Here is a 13,638-nt window from a genome sequence, read left to right as displayed (position 1 = left end):
GGGAGGGAGGAACCTCTGGAGGGAGGCCAGGAGATACTCCCGTGAGGTCTGTCCTTTCATTCTTCTCCCACCTCTTCACCACAACCTCTCCTGACTCCAAATGAAGCTAAAGGGGAGAAATCTGCTTTCTGTATCTTCTTGATAGTTATCAGCAGAAACTATAGGAAATCAGTTTAAGCAATAGTGAGGGAAACAAGAAGTATTTAGTAAAATCCCCATAACCAGAGCTGGGTGTTTCATCGATGCAAAGGTGGAGTGGTCACCCGAACATTGGCCTTGGCCAAACCTACAACACTTGGCAAATAAACATTCTCCTTCCTTCCATCCTTTGGTTGCATCCTGAAGAACGGTAATGCTTTTGTGAAAACAGCATCTGACACTATTTTGTTATGTTATCATGGTCACGAGGCAGTGTAATAGTCCTTGTAATAACTAACAGTCATTGAGCATCTGTTCTGGGCAGATGCTTTACACGCATTTCCTCATTGTATCAATTAAGATGCTTTCAGTTACAAGGAACAGGAAATACAGATCAAACTGATATCAGATGATTAAAAATCAAAATAATAAAGGGAATGTAGGGTTCTTGTAACTAAAAGTGGCCAGAGCTAAACAGCTTCAGGCAAAGTGTGATCAAGGTCCTGTGTCCTTTTCTCTGCAATTTTTCAGATCTGCTGCCATATGTATATCAATTTCATGTTAGCAAATATGGCTGCAGCAGCTCCAAGCTTCCCAGTTATATACTGCAACTTCTAGAGAGAGGTGGTGGTCTCTTTTATTTGCTTTCTGCTAAGAGATAGAGAGTTCTTTCCCAGAACTACTCAGAACAGCTCCAGAATCACTGGCCTGACTTGAGTCACTTTCCTGACAGAAGCCCCATGGCCAGGAGAATGACCTGCACTACTGAACTCGGGCCTGGGTCCTGAACCACTCGCTGTGGCATGGTCTTTTCATGAGCTTATTTGGCTGAAACCAACTGAAAGCCCATGCCTAGAAGTGGGACTGGCGTTGATTCCTCCCACTCATACCTCATGGGCAAGGTTTGTACAGGATGTGCAAGAATCAGTCACAATATCCTAGTCTCATGATACATTAGGATAGCCCAGCATCCCTGTCATGATACAATGAAGAAAATCGAGCCTCTAAGAGGCTGAATAACTTTCTCAGCATCATCTAGAGATACAGCTCCACCCCAAGTCTCTCTGAATCTAGGGCCCATGCTCTTTCTGCTGTATCTGGTCACCTGCTCATTAGCCCAATATTTATGGAACATGTGCATCATATTAGATTTCTGTGTGTGCTACTATGTGTGAGTCCTCTGAGCATTGGTCGAAGAACAGTTCCTCCCCTTCCCATGGCTGTTATCTTGTGACTATAGGACATCATGGCTGGGACCCATGATGTGAATTTTTTTTTTTAAGCAGGAAAGGATGTTTTTTTATCAGGGGAGGGAAAAGTCCCATCTGTTGTCTGTGTACGGGGAAAGAAGTATTTATTCATTGCTTTGGAAATTCAGGGAACTATGTCTAACGCTGGGGAATCAATGTCCCCTCCTCCCAGCAACTAAAAGTGAGGCAGTTTTCCTTAACTGCACACAGATTAGGCAGAAAAGGAGACATGCTCTGTGGTTGCTGCTGGCAAGCCTGATGAAATAAAATAAAAGCCCAGAACTCTGGGGGAATCCAGCTATGTTAAAGGAACCCAGAGTGGCTGATGTGATTGTCAGAGAGGCCCTTTGACCCTCCCGGAAGTATATGTAAAAAAAAACAAAAAGAGCTTGTGAACCTATGTAATTTTATCCAGGATCTGATGCAGTATCTGAGTATAAGTTAGGTTGGTATTTAAAGCCCAAATGGCTTCTCAGCAGAAGTTTTGCTGCGAGATTTCTCGAATCTTCCTCTTTCATTTCAGAGAGCTCCATCATGTGTGTTCTAGAACTATTTATTAGACCCAGTTGTAAAAGAGAAAACTGGAATGCCTGTTTCTTTGTTTTCTGAGGTGTGCTAAGTGATGGAGTGGAGGTCAGCACAGGGAATCTGGAACCCCTCAAATCCTCTTTCTGCTTTTCAGAAATGAACCGGCACCACTACGCCCTGTACGTGCACAACTGCCGCCTTGTCTTCCTCTTGCGCAAGGATTTCGACCAGGCAGACACCTTCCGCCCCGCGGAGTTCCACTGGAAGCTGGACCAGGTATGGCGCTCGCAGCGCGCTTGCCCCCTGCTCACCCGCACGCGGGGATGACTGGTGTGGTCCAGGGGTGGTGGCAGTGGGTAGGCATCTCACGGTTCTGGTCACTTGCTGATTTGGGGGAAAATCAACTCTGGGAAACACACAGTATCTTAAAGTCAGGATGGAAACTGCAGCCTTAAAGACCAGTCGGTGGTGGGGAGGGCCACACTTCCCGGCTAGAACCCGCACCCGTCAGTAGGTGCCAGCGTGCATCTTGTCGACTTTCTCCGCGCGGAGCTCCTGGGAAGCTGACCCTCTCGATCCCCAGGCCCAGTTTCTGATCTTCGTTAGCGCATATTTGTGTCATAAATGCTCCGTGTCTCCTCTTTGATGCTCTCTTTGGGTGACGGTGCGGCCTCGCTTTTGGTGACACAGGTTGAGAACAGGGACCTGAGGACTTTGAAGTCATCAGTGACACAGTGCCCTCTGAGCAGTTCATGTTCTTTTCTGAAGTGGGAAAATCTCTGCCTCACTCCAGAGCCTTCTGACTTGTGATCACAAGGGCCGCTGTGTCGTACTTGTCAATGACAAATGAAGTGTCTGGTTGGAATCAAAAGCTTTGAAGTGTCTGTTTCGGAGGGCTGTGCAGCGCTGAGATTGCGGAGGTGGCATTTCTCTGGGTGGCCGTGCCGCTGAAGAAGTGTCAGTGCAACAAGCCCAGAGTTGGCCTTTGCTTAGATTTGAAGGTGGGGGGCATGAATTTTTGTTCAATGGTTTTACATTGTCAGAAGGAAGGGTGGCAGTCGGCAGGGAAGAGGGTCATCGAATGGATGCTGCTTAATGAAGCAGATGAAATGATGCTCATTCTACTGCATCTCTTTTTTGCTTTCTTTCTGCTCAACCCATATTCTGGGAGCTTCTGGGGGCCCCAGTCTTCTTTTCTCCCTCCAAACCCCCCTGTGGGTGCCACCTGCCTCATCTTATTAATTAATTTATTTATTTATTTATTTTTGGCTGTGTTGGGTCTTCGTTTCTGTGCCAGGGCTTTCTCCAGTTGTGGCAAGCGGGGGCCACTCCTCATCGCGGTGCGTGGGCCTCTCACTATCGCGGCCTCTCTTGTTGCGGAGCACAGGCTCCAGACGCGCAGGCTCAGCAGTTGTGGCTCACGGGCCCGGTTGCTCCGCGGCATGTGGGATCTTCCCAGACCAGGGCTCGAACCCGTGTCCCCTGCATTAGCAGGCAGATTCTCAACCACTGCGCCACCAGGGAAGCCCCACCCCCCATCTTGTCTCGGGCTGAACATTTCATAATCCTTTCCCTTCTCTTTCCCAATTACCTGTGTCTACCCCACCCTCTCCCTTTACTACTTAAGCCCCAGACCCCCAGTGGGGCTGATCTCAGAGTGTGTCACTGGGAAGCATGCCAAAAGGAACTCATTTCCACCAAGATGAGTATGATTGCTACCCCCTTTCCTCCATACAGAAGTACTGACATATGCTCTTTAAAAGAGAGATTTATTAACCTCAGGGAATGTCTCAATGGTGGAACATCAGGCAGCGTGACAAGGTCAAGGACGCCAGGCTGATGCAAAAGATGTTTGCGAGAGCCCTGTGGCAACTGCCTAATCCATTCTCAGTAAATCTCATCCTGCTGGACCCCGGGGTTTTGGAAATATGGCATCTGGATTAATATATGTTCCTCTGAATTAGGAATTCTGGGTCTTGCAGAAATTATGCTATCTTGACATTGTTTATTTGACTTCCCGGCAGCCTCTCAGCTAACTTCTAAAATGCCATTTGGCTTATATGGGATGTTTTTATAAATAAGTAATACGAATTGAGGTGAATTAAAATAAATTCCATATCATGAGGGGTTTTAATAAAAAAACATTGCTATTCTGGCTGAGATCATTATAGATGCCCTGCAGCATTTCCTAAGATGGGATTGAGAAGCACTGATACAGGCAAATGAAGTCACAGGGTTTGGAATTTAAAATAGGTGAGGAATTCTGGTTCTATAGATAAAAAATATAGTGAATCTAGGAATTCTGAAATCTATTCCCAAAGTGGTGAATTGAAGGAGGGGCTGAGAGTCACTGAATACCTTCCAAACTACTCTGATCTCATTTATTACCATTCATGGGTGCCCGCTCTGTGCCAGGCACGCTGCATGAGTGGCTCATTCTCATCTCTGCCCCAGTCCTGCCAGGTGGATAATATGAGGCAGGAGACCACGGTCCAGTAATTTGCCCAAGGTCACACAGCAAACCATGGCTAGGACCTGCTTTTCCATAGGTTATGCTGCCTCTTTGGTGCACTTGCTAATTAAAATTTTAATTGTTTTTATTTTTTAATTTAAAATTAATTTAGAGACAGGAATTATGCAAAGTGCAAAATGTTTATAGTCTTGATGAAACCCTATGAAACTGTCAAATCTTCACTTTGCTCAAACTCAGTCTTCCTTGTCTTAGTCAGCTTGGGCTGCCACAACCAAATACCACAGCCTGGGTGGCTTAAACAACAGACATTTATTTCTCACAATTCTAGAGGCTGGGAAGTCCAAGATCAAGGTGCCAACTAATTCCATCCCCCCGTGAGGGCCCTCTTCCTGGCTGTAGACAGCGGCCTTCTCACTGTGTCCTCACATGGTCGAGAGAGCTTAGGTATATTTCCTTCTTCTTATAAGGTACGAGCCCTATTGGATTAGGGCCACATCCTTATGACCTCATTTAACCTTCATTACCTCCTAATGAAGGTTGGGCCCTTTCTCCAAATACAGCCATGTTGGGGGTTAGGGCTTCAACATATGAATTTTGCAGGGACATAATTCAGTCTATAGCGTTCTTCTACTAAAGAAATTAACATTAAAAAATGTAAAGGCTGCCTATTGATGACCAGAAGCCCCAGCTCACTTGGACAGCTGCTCATGCCCTGAAAGGAGCCACAGTAGGTGGGATATAGGAAACCTCCACCAAACTCATGCTAGCAATCCAGTGGTATATACAGACAAGCCCAGATTTCTCTGTCCCCTATTTAGCTCCCTATGTAGACAGAAACTTACCAGAAGTTTCTTGGAAGTAAATCACTTGATGCCCAAACTGTGTATACCTGATAAAGTATCCTCCCTCAGGAAGCCATCCCAGGTCACCCTTTGAGTAGTTTGCCTCTCCTCTGTGCTCCCCAGACTCTATGCTCCCCAGACTCCCCAATACCTATTCTATCCTAGTGACCCATTTGTCCTTTCTCTCTGCTCACTTGGTGCTGAGATCCTGGCGGGCAGGACTGTGTCTTACTCTCTCCAAATTCTCAGTGCAAATTGTAGCCCTGAGCACACAGTTGGTGCCCAGTAAAAGCTGGCATAACGATGAAGGGATACTGAGATCAAAAGAAAGGAGAAATGAAGTGACGGAGGGAGAGAGGGAAGAAGAAAAGGAAAATTGAGATCTTTTAAAACCTCCTGGTGATTAATTGATTGTTTGATCCATTTTTATGGAACATTTTAAAATTCTAAAATTTTGCCATTTTTACTCTCTGGGTCTCAAACGTTCAGCTTTGATCTTGATAATATATTATTTCAAAGATCTCACTGACTTTACCACCGGTGGCTCTGTAACTATTACAAAACTTTCTGGCCTTGGCCAGAAAGGGCTCAAGCCAGTCTAATGTATTGTGTATATTCAAATTCCTGGCCCACCTTAGGGATTCCAGAGCATAATAAATGTTCTACTGCCTGATGGGACCTCATTTATTCTGAGCATAAACTGTGTGCCAGGCTCTGCAGCTAAATTAAAGCCTCTGCTCTCTGGAAGTATCCATGATAATGGGGCAAACAAACACATAAACAGACAGTGTACAATACTATCTACAGTCCTATGTGATGTATGCTGGGACAGAAGGCAGGGGGCCAGGTAGGGGGAGTCTGTGGGAGCCCATTCCAGAGGCATCTGTCACTGGGAAGGGTGGGAGGGCTCAAAGGTGTGGAGCCAGGTAGCTGGCAGGGAATGAGTAGGAGGGCCATCTTCAGGGGACTGTAAGCTTTCTGTGTGTCAGGGCACAAGGACAGGGTGGAAGGGGAAGGTGTTGACAGTGTTACGGAACCTGGACTTGGGTCCTCTTGCCTGCATGCAGTAAAGCCAATCTACTGACACAGGTTATGGTGAAGGAAAACACAGCATTTATTGCAGGGTGCCAAGCAAGGAGAATGGGCAGCTCATGCTCAAAAGACCCTAACCCCTTGATGGCTTTCAGGGAAGAGCTTTTAAAGGCAGTGTGAGAGAGGGGCCCTCAGCATACATGATCAGCTCGTGCACAATTCTCAGATTGGTTGGCATCAAGGTGAAGTTTCAAGCATCACCAATCTTCTGGTTTCAACCAGTCTGGGGTCTACGTGCTCTTGGTCAGCAGTTTTCATCTGGTGGGTCTGCTTCCTATAAAAACAACTTAGGAATGTGTGTCAGGCTTTTATCTGTATCTTTCAGGGAACTGGGGGTTCAGTGACTCTGCTATATGGGTGGTTTATAGTCTCAACTGTTACCAGTTTCCTGGCCCAACAGCTCTTCTTTGTTTCTATATCTTCACATTCCTAATCATTAACTCTTTTAAGCCATTCTAATGTTTTGTGTGTATTTAAATTCCTGGCCCACCTTAGGGATTCTTTTACAACTCAGGGGAGGCCTGGGAGACTAAAGCAAAAGGCTTTTACTTGAAAAGACAGGGACACAGGGGCTTGGGTACAGTTTCAACAGGTGTTAGGACCCCAGTTTGGAGGAGCAGGTGGGAATTAAATGCCAAGAGGCTTTTTATATCATGTTATTGAGTTGGTAATTTATCCCCAAAGAATGGACCACAATCAAAACATTTTGTTATTCAATGGAAGACTAAGAATTTGGGGGATGTAAATGTGAGGAATGCTAGTATGATGTTCATAAAATGTATCACATTTAAGCAAATGTAACTCAGGCCAGGCCATTCAGTGGGGCCAGTAGCAGGGGTTGTGATAGAATCAGGGTCTTCCACTTCTCTTTCCACAGCCAGGAGATCAAGCACATGACAGATGCTGCTTGTTGGCATGGAAACCAGGGCGTGATAGGCAGGCGGGCTTCCACATAGCTCTTCATGTGTGTGCCCAGGGAGTGTGGTAGTTGTCACAGAGGAGCTGAGTGCTTCCAAAAAGCCCACCCCTTTGCCCTACACCTCAGAAGGCCTTTGCCAGGGTATATGGACTGCCAAGTAAATCCATTACCAGGCAACCCCAAGAAATGCCCTGGCAATCCAGTGTACCTCTTGAAAAGGGATCATAACGATGAGGAGACTGTCATTTTAATGGGATTTTTACTTACGATCTGCTAATGCAAATCCCTCAAGCCTGCAGTTAGTCATGTGCAAACCCAGACAAGAGCAGAGGAGAAGGCCCAGCTGCCAGCTCACATGGGAAAGTTTTATTAATTTGCAGCCCCTCCTGGCTTTCATGTTATTTGGGTATGGTAGACTCAGCATCATGAATTCTAATGATCTGCCCTTTGGACTTGCTGGTGCTGGGAAGGAGACCCGCTGATATTTTACAGCCTGTTCACCTATTGGAAGACACAGCTTGAGTGACAGCCTTAACGGACCAATAAGAGGACAGGTGCCCCAGGCTCAGACAAGGGAAAAAGATGCATCTCTGAAAAATCGCAAGTAGCACAGGAAGCGGAAGTGAGATCCATTCTGTTGGCCATTGCCTTCTCTGTGCCAGAACTTGTAACAGGCACTGGGGGAGAGAAGAAGGCTATGAATGACCCTGTCCTGGGAGCCCACAGCCCTGCCCAGATTATGCCCAGTTTTAGAGACCCTGGAGAGCATTCTCCTGCAAGAGTCCCAAATAATCATGGACAGGAGAAGCAGTCAAAGCAAGTACGGATGCCTGGCTGGGTGAATGTAGGTCCTCATTCAGACTCAACCACCACACAGCTCCAGGCCACACAAGAATCCAGGCCTGGTGCACTTCCAGTCATTCAGAAGTGAGAAATCAGATTTCTACAGAAAATCTTCCAATTTTTAATATTTTCTCATTTAAAAACATATCATCAGACCAAACAAATGTTCTGTGGTATACCTTTATACTCTGGTCACTGATAAAAACAAAAACAAAAAAACAACAACCAAAAAACCCCACTATCATTCGGAGACAGGAAAACCACACCATAACATGACTATTTGAGAAATTTAAACCTTCTTTAATGAGACCCACTTGTCCTTTCTAAGCGCTTCCTGTCCTAGCCCCTTGCCCCATCCCCCATGAAGAATGCTGGATTCCCAGTATCAGGGGGAGTAGGGGGCATGTTTGGTCTCCAATGACCCCTCACCACACCCAGAGAAAAGGGGCCAGTGTGAGTGGGGCAGGGTCCCTTAGACCCAGGTGGTCTTCTTTCCTCCCACATAAAGGAGAGAATAAGTCACAGGCCCAAGTTCCCCCAGAAACAAATGACAGAGCCAGGATTTGAGCCAAATACTCACATTTGTCAGGCCAACGCCTTTGCCCATCAGGTCCATTCTACTTGCATAGGAATCTAAAGCTCCTGGCAGAGGCAAAATCCTTTATTCTTGGTGAGAAAAGAGTGTTAGAATGATGTAGAATCAGTTTATTTGCATCTGCTCTTACAGCCAAAATGGGAGTCAAATGAGTGAGTTCAATCATTATTATAGCCAAGTGCCAAGGAGTTAATTGGAGAATGGTCAGTCCAGTCCAGACCAGTCATCTTAATGAGCAAAATAATTGGGCGTTGTCAGTGCTCTAATTCCACATTTAAAGACTAACTCTTGGATGCATTGGCCGTGTTTCCTCTAAAGCAGTGACGCCACCCCACTCACTGTCCTGCCCTGGACACTGGTCTTCAGGGAGACCTGCTTTCCTTTAGGAACATGTATCCTAAACAGAGGGGGAGGAAGAATGTCCAGAACCTCTTTGCCTCTCCTTTTGTAGCAATCCCAAATGACGTTTTCTAAGATGCCAACTTGCAGGGTTGTTCTGAATGGATAATGGACATGGGGAGAATCACAAGTACAGTGACTCTTATGTCTTTATTTCTCTGTAATACAGAAGAGCCCCCGATAAGCCCCCACTTCTCTGAGTCCCTCTCCTTTCCTCTTCCCATCTCTAAGAACTTCTATATATTTGGGGAGATGTGGCATCTGTGACTTCATGGTGTTGGCGGAGAAGGGTCCTCAGACCAACATAGGACACCCTAGGTCCTCTCGGGTTGGGACTGTGCAATGACTGGATTTCCTGCTCTTTGGAAAGGTGACTGCTGACATGGTCAGCCCAGTTGTTCTGTTTTCTTTAGAGAGGGAACCAATATGCTGGAAATCCACCACTTCAACCCATTCCCTGAGCTGTGGTCTCTCCACCTTAAAGCTCCTTTCCTGGAAGCCTTTCATCCTGCCCCATCTCTGCTGCACTGGTTACCTCTATGCCACAGTACCTCACCTGGGCTCCTCAGGGTCCTGAGTGAGCCACCTGTGGTAGACAAAGTAATGGCCCCAAAGATGTCCACCTCCTAATCCCTGAAATCTGTGAATATGTTACCTTACATGGCAAAGGGTCTTTACAGGCGTGATTAAATTAAAGATCCTGAGCTAGGGAGATTATCCTAGATTAGCCAAGTGGATCCAATGTAATCACAAGTTTCCTTATAGGAGGGAGGCAGGAGGATTAGAGTCAGAAAAGATGTGACTGGAAGCAGAGGTCAGAGTGGTATGCGGCCATGAGCCAAGGAATGCAGCCACCCCTATGAGCCGGGAAAAAAAGAAACAGATTGTCCATTACAGCCTCCAGAAGGAACACAGCCCTGCTGACACCTTGATTGTAGCCCAGGGAGACTCATTTCAGATTTCTGACCCCCAAAACTGTAAGATAATAAATCTGAGTTGTTTTAACACAAAGGTTGAGGTTATTTCTCATAGCAGCAATAGGAAACGCATACACTGTTCATGAGCCTTGGGGAGGCCACCTCCCATCTCCCCGCACTTTACTGAGGTGACCCTGGGCCCAGCTATCCAGGCAGATTCAGAGAATCTTCTGTACCCACAGTGTGTGGTGCCTCTGCCTACCCCCACACCCCTGTCTCTATGGAGCCCCTCTCCTTGGAGGCGTGGCCCTAGGAGGGAGGGAGGAAGGAAGAGGCACTGCCTTTAACATCCCCCATTCACTGCCTACTTTGCTTTTCACCAAGCCTGCTTCCTCACGAGCCTCTGGACTAGGATCCCCAAGGGGCATATTTAGCCTTTCCTTCTGCCCTAAGCCATATTCTTCCTCTAGCCTAAGGTGCTGGCCCCCTCACCAGCCATGATAAGTGGCTCTTATCATCTTCCCTAAAGGTACCTCTCTGCCTTTAGGGAAGAAACACTGAGACCTTCATGCTTGGTTCTGAAAATGCTAAAACAAACTTAGAAAATCCTCTTTCTCTTGACAGAGCTTCACCTGGAAGCTTACAACTGACAAAGCTGATACATGAATGTATCAGCTAGATAATACCTGTCCTTCCCCTGAAGCACAGAAACCTGCTTCACTGGAAGGTCTCCCCTCGAGTTCACACCTCACCCCACTGTGCTGTCAGCTTTGTGCCCCAGGGATTGCTCCCAGGTGAGAGGAGCCTCCTGGCTCCAAGGAGCACAGTCCAGAAGCAGCAGCTTTACTGCCCTGGGAGCACCCCTCACCCAGAGGGCACGGGAGCAACTAGGTGTGGAGGTGGGGAGCATTTCTGGGCAGCCCCCTGCACTCTTCTCAGGAGTCCCTGGGAAGCCAGCCCCCCTACCCCACCTGCCACAGCAATGGCCTTGACAATGCCCTCTTGTACTGGCTTGTTCTCTGTCCCTGACTCGCTCTCCTACTTCCTTTTTCCTCCTCCCTAGAACCAGCTCTCAAATGAACCCCCTGCTCTGGTTCGTCTGGGTAGCACAGATAGAGTTTTCATCTACAAGTGGGCAGTTAGCAAACAGCCACTGCTATTATTGGAAAGAAAGGGACTTCTGCAGAGTTTCAGGGGCAGAACTATGATTAAAAGGAGGAAGTTACTAAGAGACAAAAGTAAAGTGAATAAAAGGAAGGAAGGGAAGTTTAGCGAGGTGAAGATGAATGCTGCCAGATGTGAGTGGAGCTGATCTCGAGCCTAACCAACAGTAAGATCTGATGACAAATAGATAACTCTATCTGTGTCGTACTGGGAACATAGTCTCCACAAACCCACTGAGGGTTTCCCTAGCCTTACTCAACAATATATCCTGAGCCATTTGCTTGAGGAGCTGGTTTCTCAAGACTTTCTTGGATTTCCATTATTACTCAAAGGATTTTCTTTCATTTTTCTTCTGAAGAGCCTATGCTTAAGGAGAATCCAAACTCTTGGTGAATTGAGACCTGCAGGAATGTCATTCCGTTACCGAACCAAACTTGGGTCTGCTTACCCACTAGCAGTAAAGCCAATCTACTGACCTGAATTGTGGTGAAGGAAAGTGCAGCATTTATTGCAGGGCGTCAAGCAAGGAGTCCAGGCAGCTAGTGCCTAAGAAACCAATAGCTTTCAAGGAAAGATTTTTAAAGACAGGGTGAGGGAGGAAGGTTGTGGGGTGCTTGATCACCTTTTGGACATTCTTCTGATTGGTTGGTGGTGAGGTAATTGGGAGTCAACATCATCAACCTTCTGTTTCCAACCTGTCTGGGATCTACTTGCTTGTGGGCAACATACAGTTCACTTCTTCCACCTGGTGGGGGTTTCAGAATCTGCAAAACAAACCAAAGGACAGTTCTCAGAATATTATTTATGGCCCTTGTGGAGGAACTAAAGGTCCTTGACTTTGTTTAATGGCTAAACTATTGTTTTGTCTTGCTTAACTCTTTTCCTTTCTTTCTGCATTTTCTCACTTCTCTGATTAAATTTATTCTCTGGAACTCAGGGAAGGCCTAGGAGGCTAAAGTTTTTCTACAGATAAGAGGCAAGCAGAGGCAGGGGGGAGTCTGTACCAGGAAGGTCCCATAGGGTCCTGCTAGGTTATAATTCTCTTCTCTGCTGCAATCTCACTGGCTTCTCCCACTCTCTCATTCCATCTTGAAGTAGAAGGCTATACCACTGCTAAATTTAAACAAATCAAATATGCTAATTATCCTATACCTTTCTCCCTTTGCTGTCAGACCTGGTTCCTCTGTGGTCTCTTTTCCCCAGATGAGCATCTGCTCAGTAATTCCTTTTGCTCCCATGAAATCATTATTTGTGTCTTAGCCTGTACATCTGCCCAGAGGCAACAAATGCATTTTTTTCAGTAGACATCCAGTAATACATATTTAAAAACAGACTCTCATTTTACTGTTAAAAAGAAAAAAACAATGTCAACACAATTACAAATGCTTGGTAAATCAAATCACTGTTTCAGTAATAAGATGCTCAAGCCTTGGGGTGGTCCCAATGGAAGCAGCTTTGACTCAGTCACCACACTGGCTGTGCCTTGCTCCAGTCTTTTTAGACTGCTTTGGGGATTAGGTGCCAGTGGGAGGGGAGGGAGACTCCTCCTTGGCATCAAACCCAAGTGTCTGCATTTGTCATATGAAAGATATTTTTTCTCTCTGTCACTTCCACAGTATAGAAAACAAGAAATTGGCAAAATTGAAACCTGATACAAAATGACACATTCTAGTGCTAACGCCCTCACTTAAGAGACACGAGGCAGAGGCACTGATCACCATGAAGTCGCTGTATACTGAGAAGGAGAATTGCACTGAACATTACTTCTGTTCTTACTTTGTGCCAAGCACTTTCTTTTAATTCTAACAAAAATCTTGCAGTTTAGGCAAAACGCCCAGGTTAAGGATGAGGAATAGGAGACATAGTAGGGACCTTTCCACATCTCTTATCTAATAAATGGAAGAACCTTGAATATGACCTCAAGACACACATACGCCAAGAGGGTAAAAGGCACTATTATTGACTTGGGAGAATTTACAACCTTAATGAATATACAGGATGACAAGAATGAATCAATATCCATGCTGATAACTAAGTGTTTAGAACAGGGCATGGATGTCCAGCAAGAAACAGATTCCAAGCTCAGCTTATCAGGAATCATATTTTAGCATCTTTTGAAGTAAAGATCGCCTTGCTCCTGAGGTACAGTGGTGAAAGGGCTGTTCATCCCATAAAACAAGAGAATCCAGTGAAGCTGATTTCCCAGGGAAGACCACTCCTCCGAGGACGTCCTGAAAAGCAATAACCCTGGAGGCCCTGGGCAGTGATATTAATTTGCCCTACCTTCCCTGCTTCCTCCCATTCTCCTATGAGTCATCTGTTTCCATCCTTAATGTCTAAACATGCAAATATTGCTGCACTTTCTGCTCATCAGTTTAGCTAAAGGAAGTGCCCTTTAATTATGCTTTTAACTAATGAACCTCCTCCATCACCTTGACAATTAGTGCATATTTAGAAGGAAGCAAGGCCTCATTATGA

At 46.0% G+C, this 13,638-nt stretch overlaps 1 protein-coding gene across 1 annotated transcript in view; it reads left to right on the top strand.

Moving 5' to 3' along the window:
• Nucleotides 1-13,638, top strand: part of CLSTN2 (calsyntenin 2) — a 660,240-nt gene that overhangs the window by 563,660 nt on the left and 82,942 nt on the right. Inside the window, exon 8 of the mRNA XM_061194598.1 lies at nucleotides 2,071-2,192. Coding sequence (XP_061050581.1) covers nucleotides 2,071-2,192 — 122 coding nt within the window. The remainder of the gene's footprint in view (nucleotides 1-2,070; nucleotides 2,193-13,638) is intronic.

Source organism: Eubalaena glacialis, chromosome 6 (genome assembly GCF_028564815.1).
Source record: "Eubalaena glacialis isolate mEubGla1 chromosome 6, mEubGla1.1.hap2.+ XY, whole genome shotgun sequence".
Lineage (NCBI taxonomy): Eukaryota > Metazoa > Chordata > Mammalia > Artiodactyla > Balaenidae > Eubalaena > Eubalaena glacialis.
This window is presented reverse-complemented; position numbering and strand designations above follow the sequence as displayed.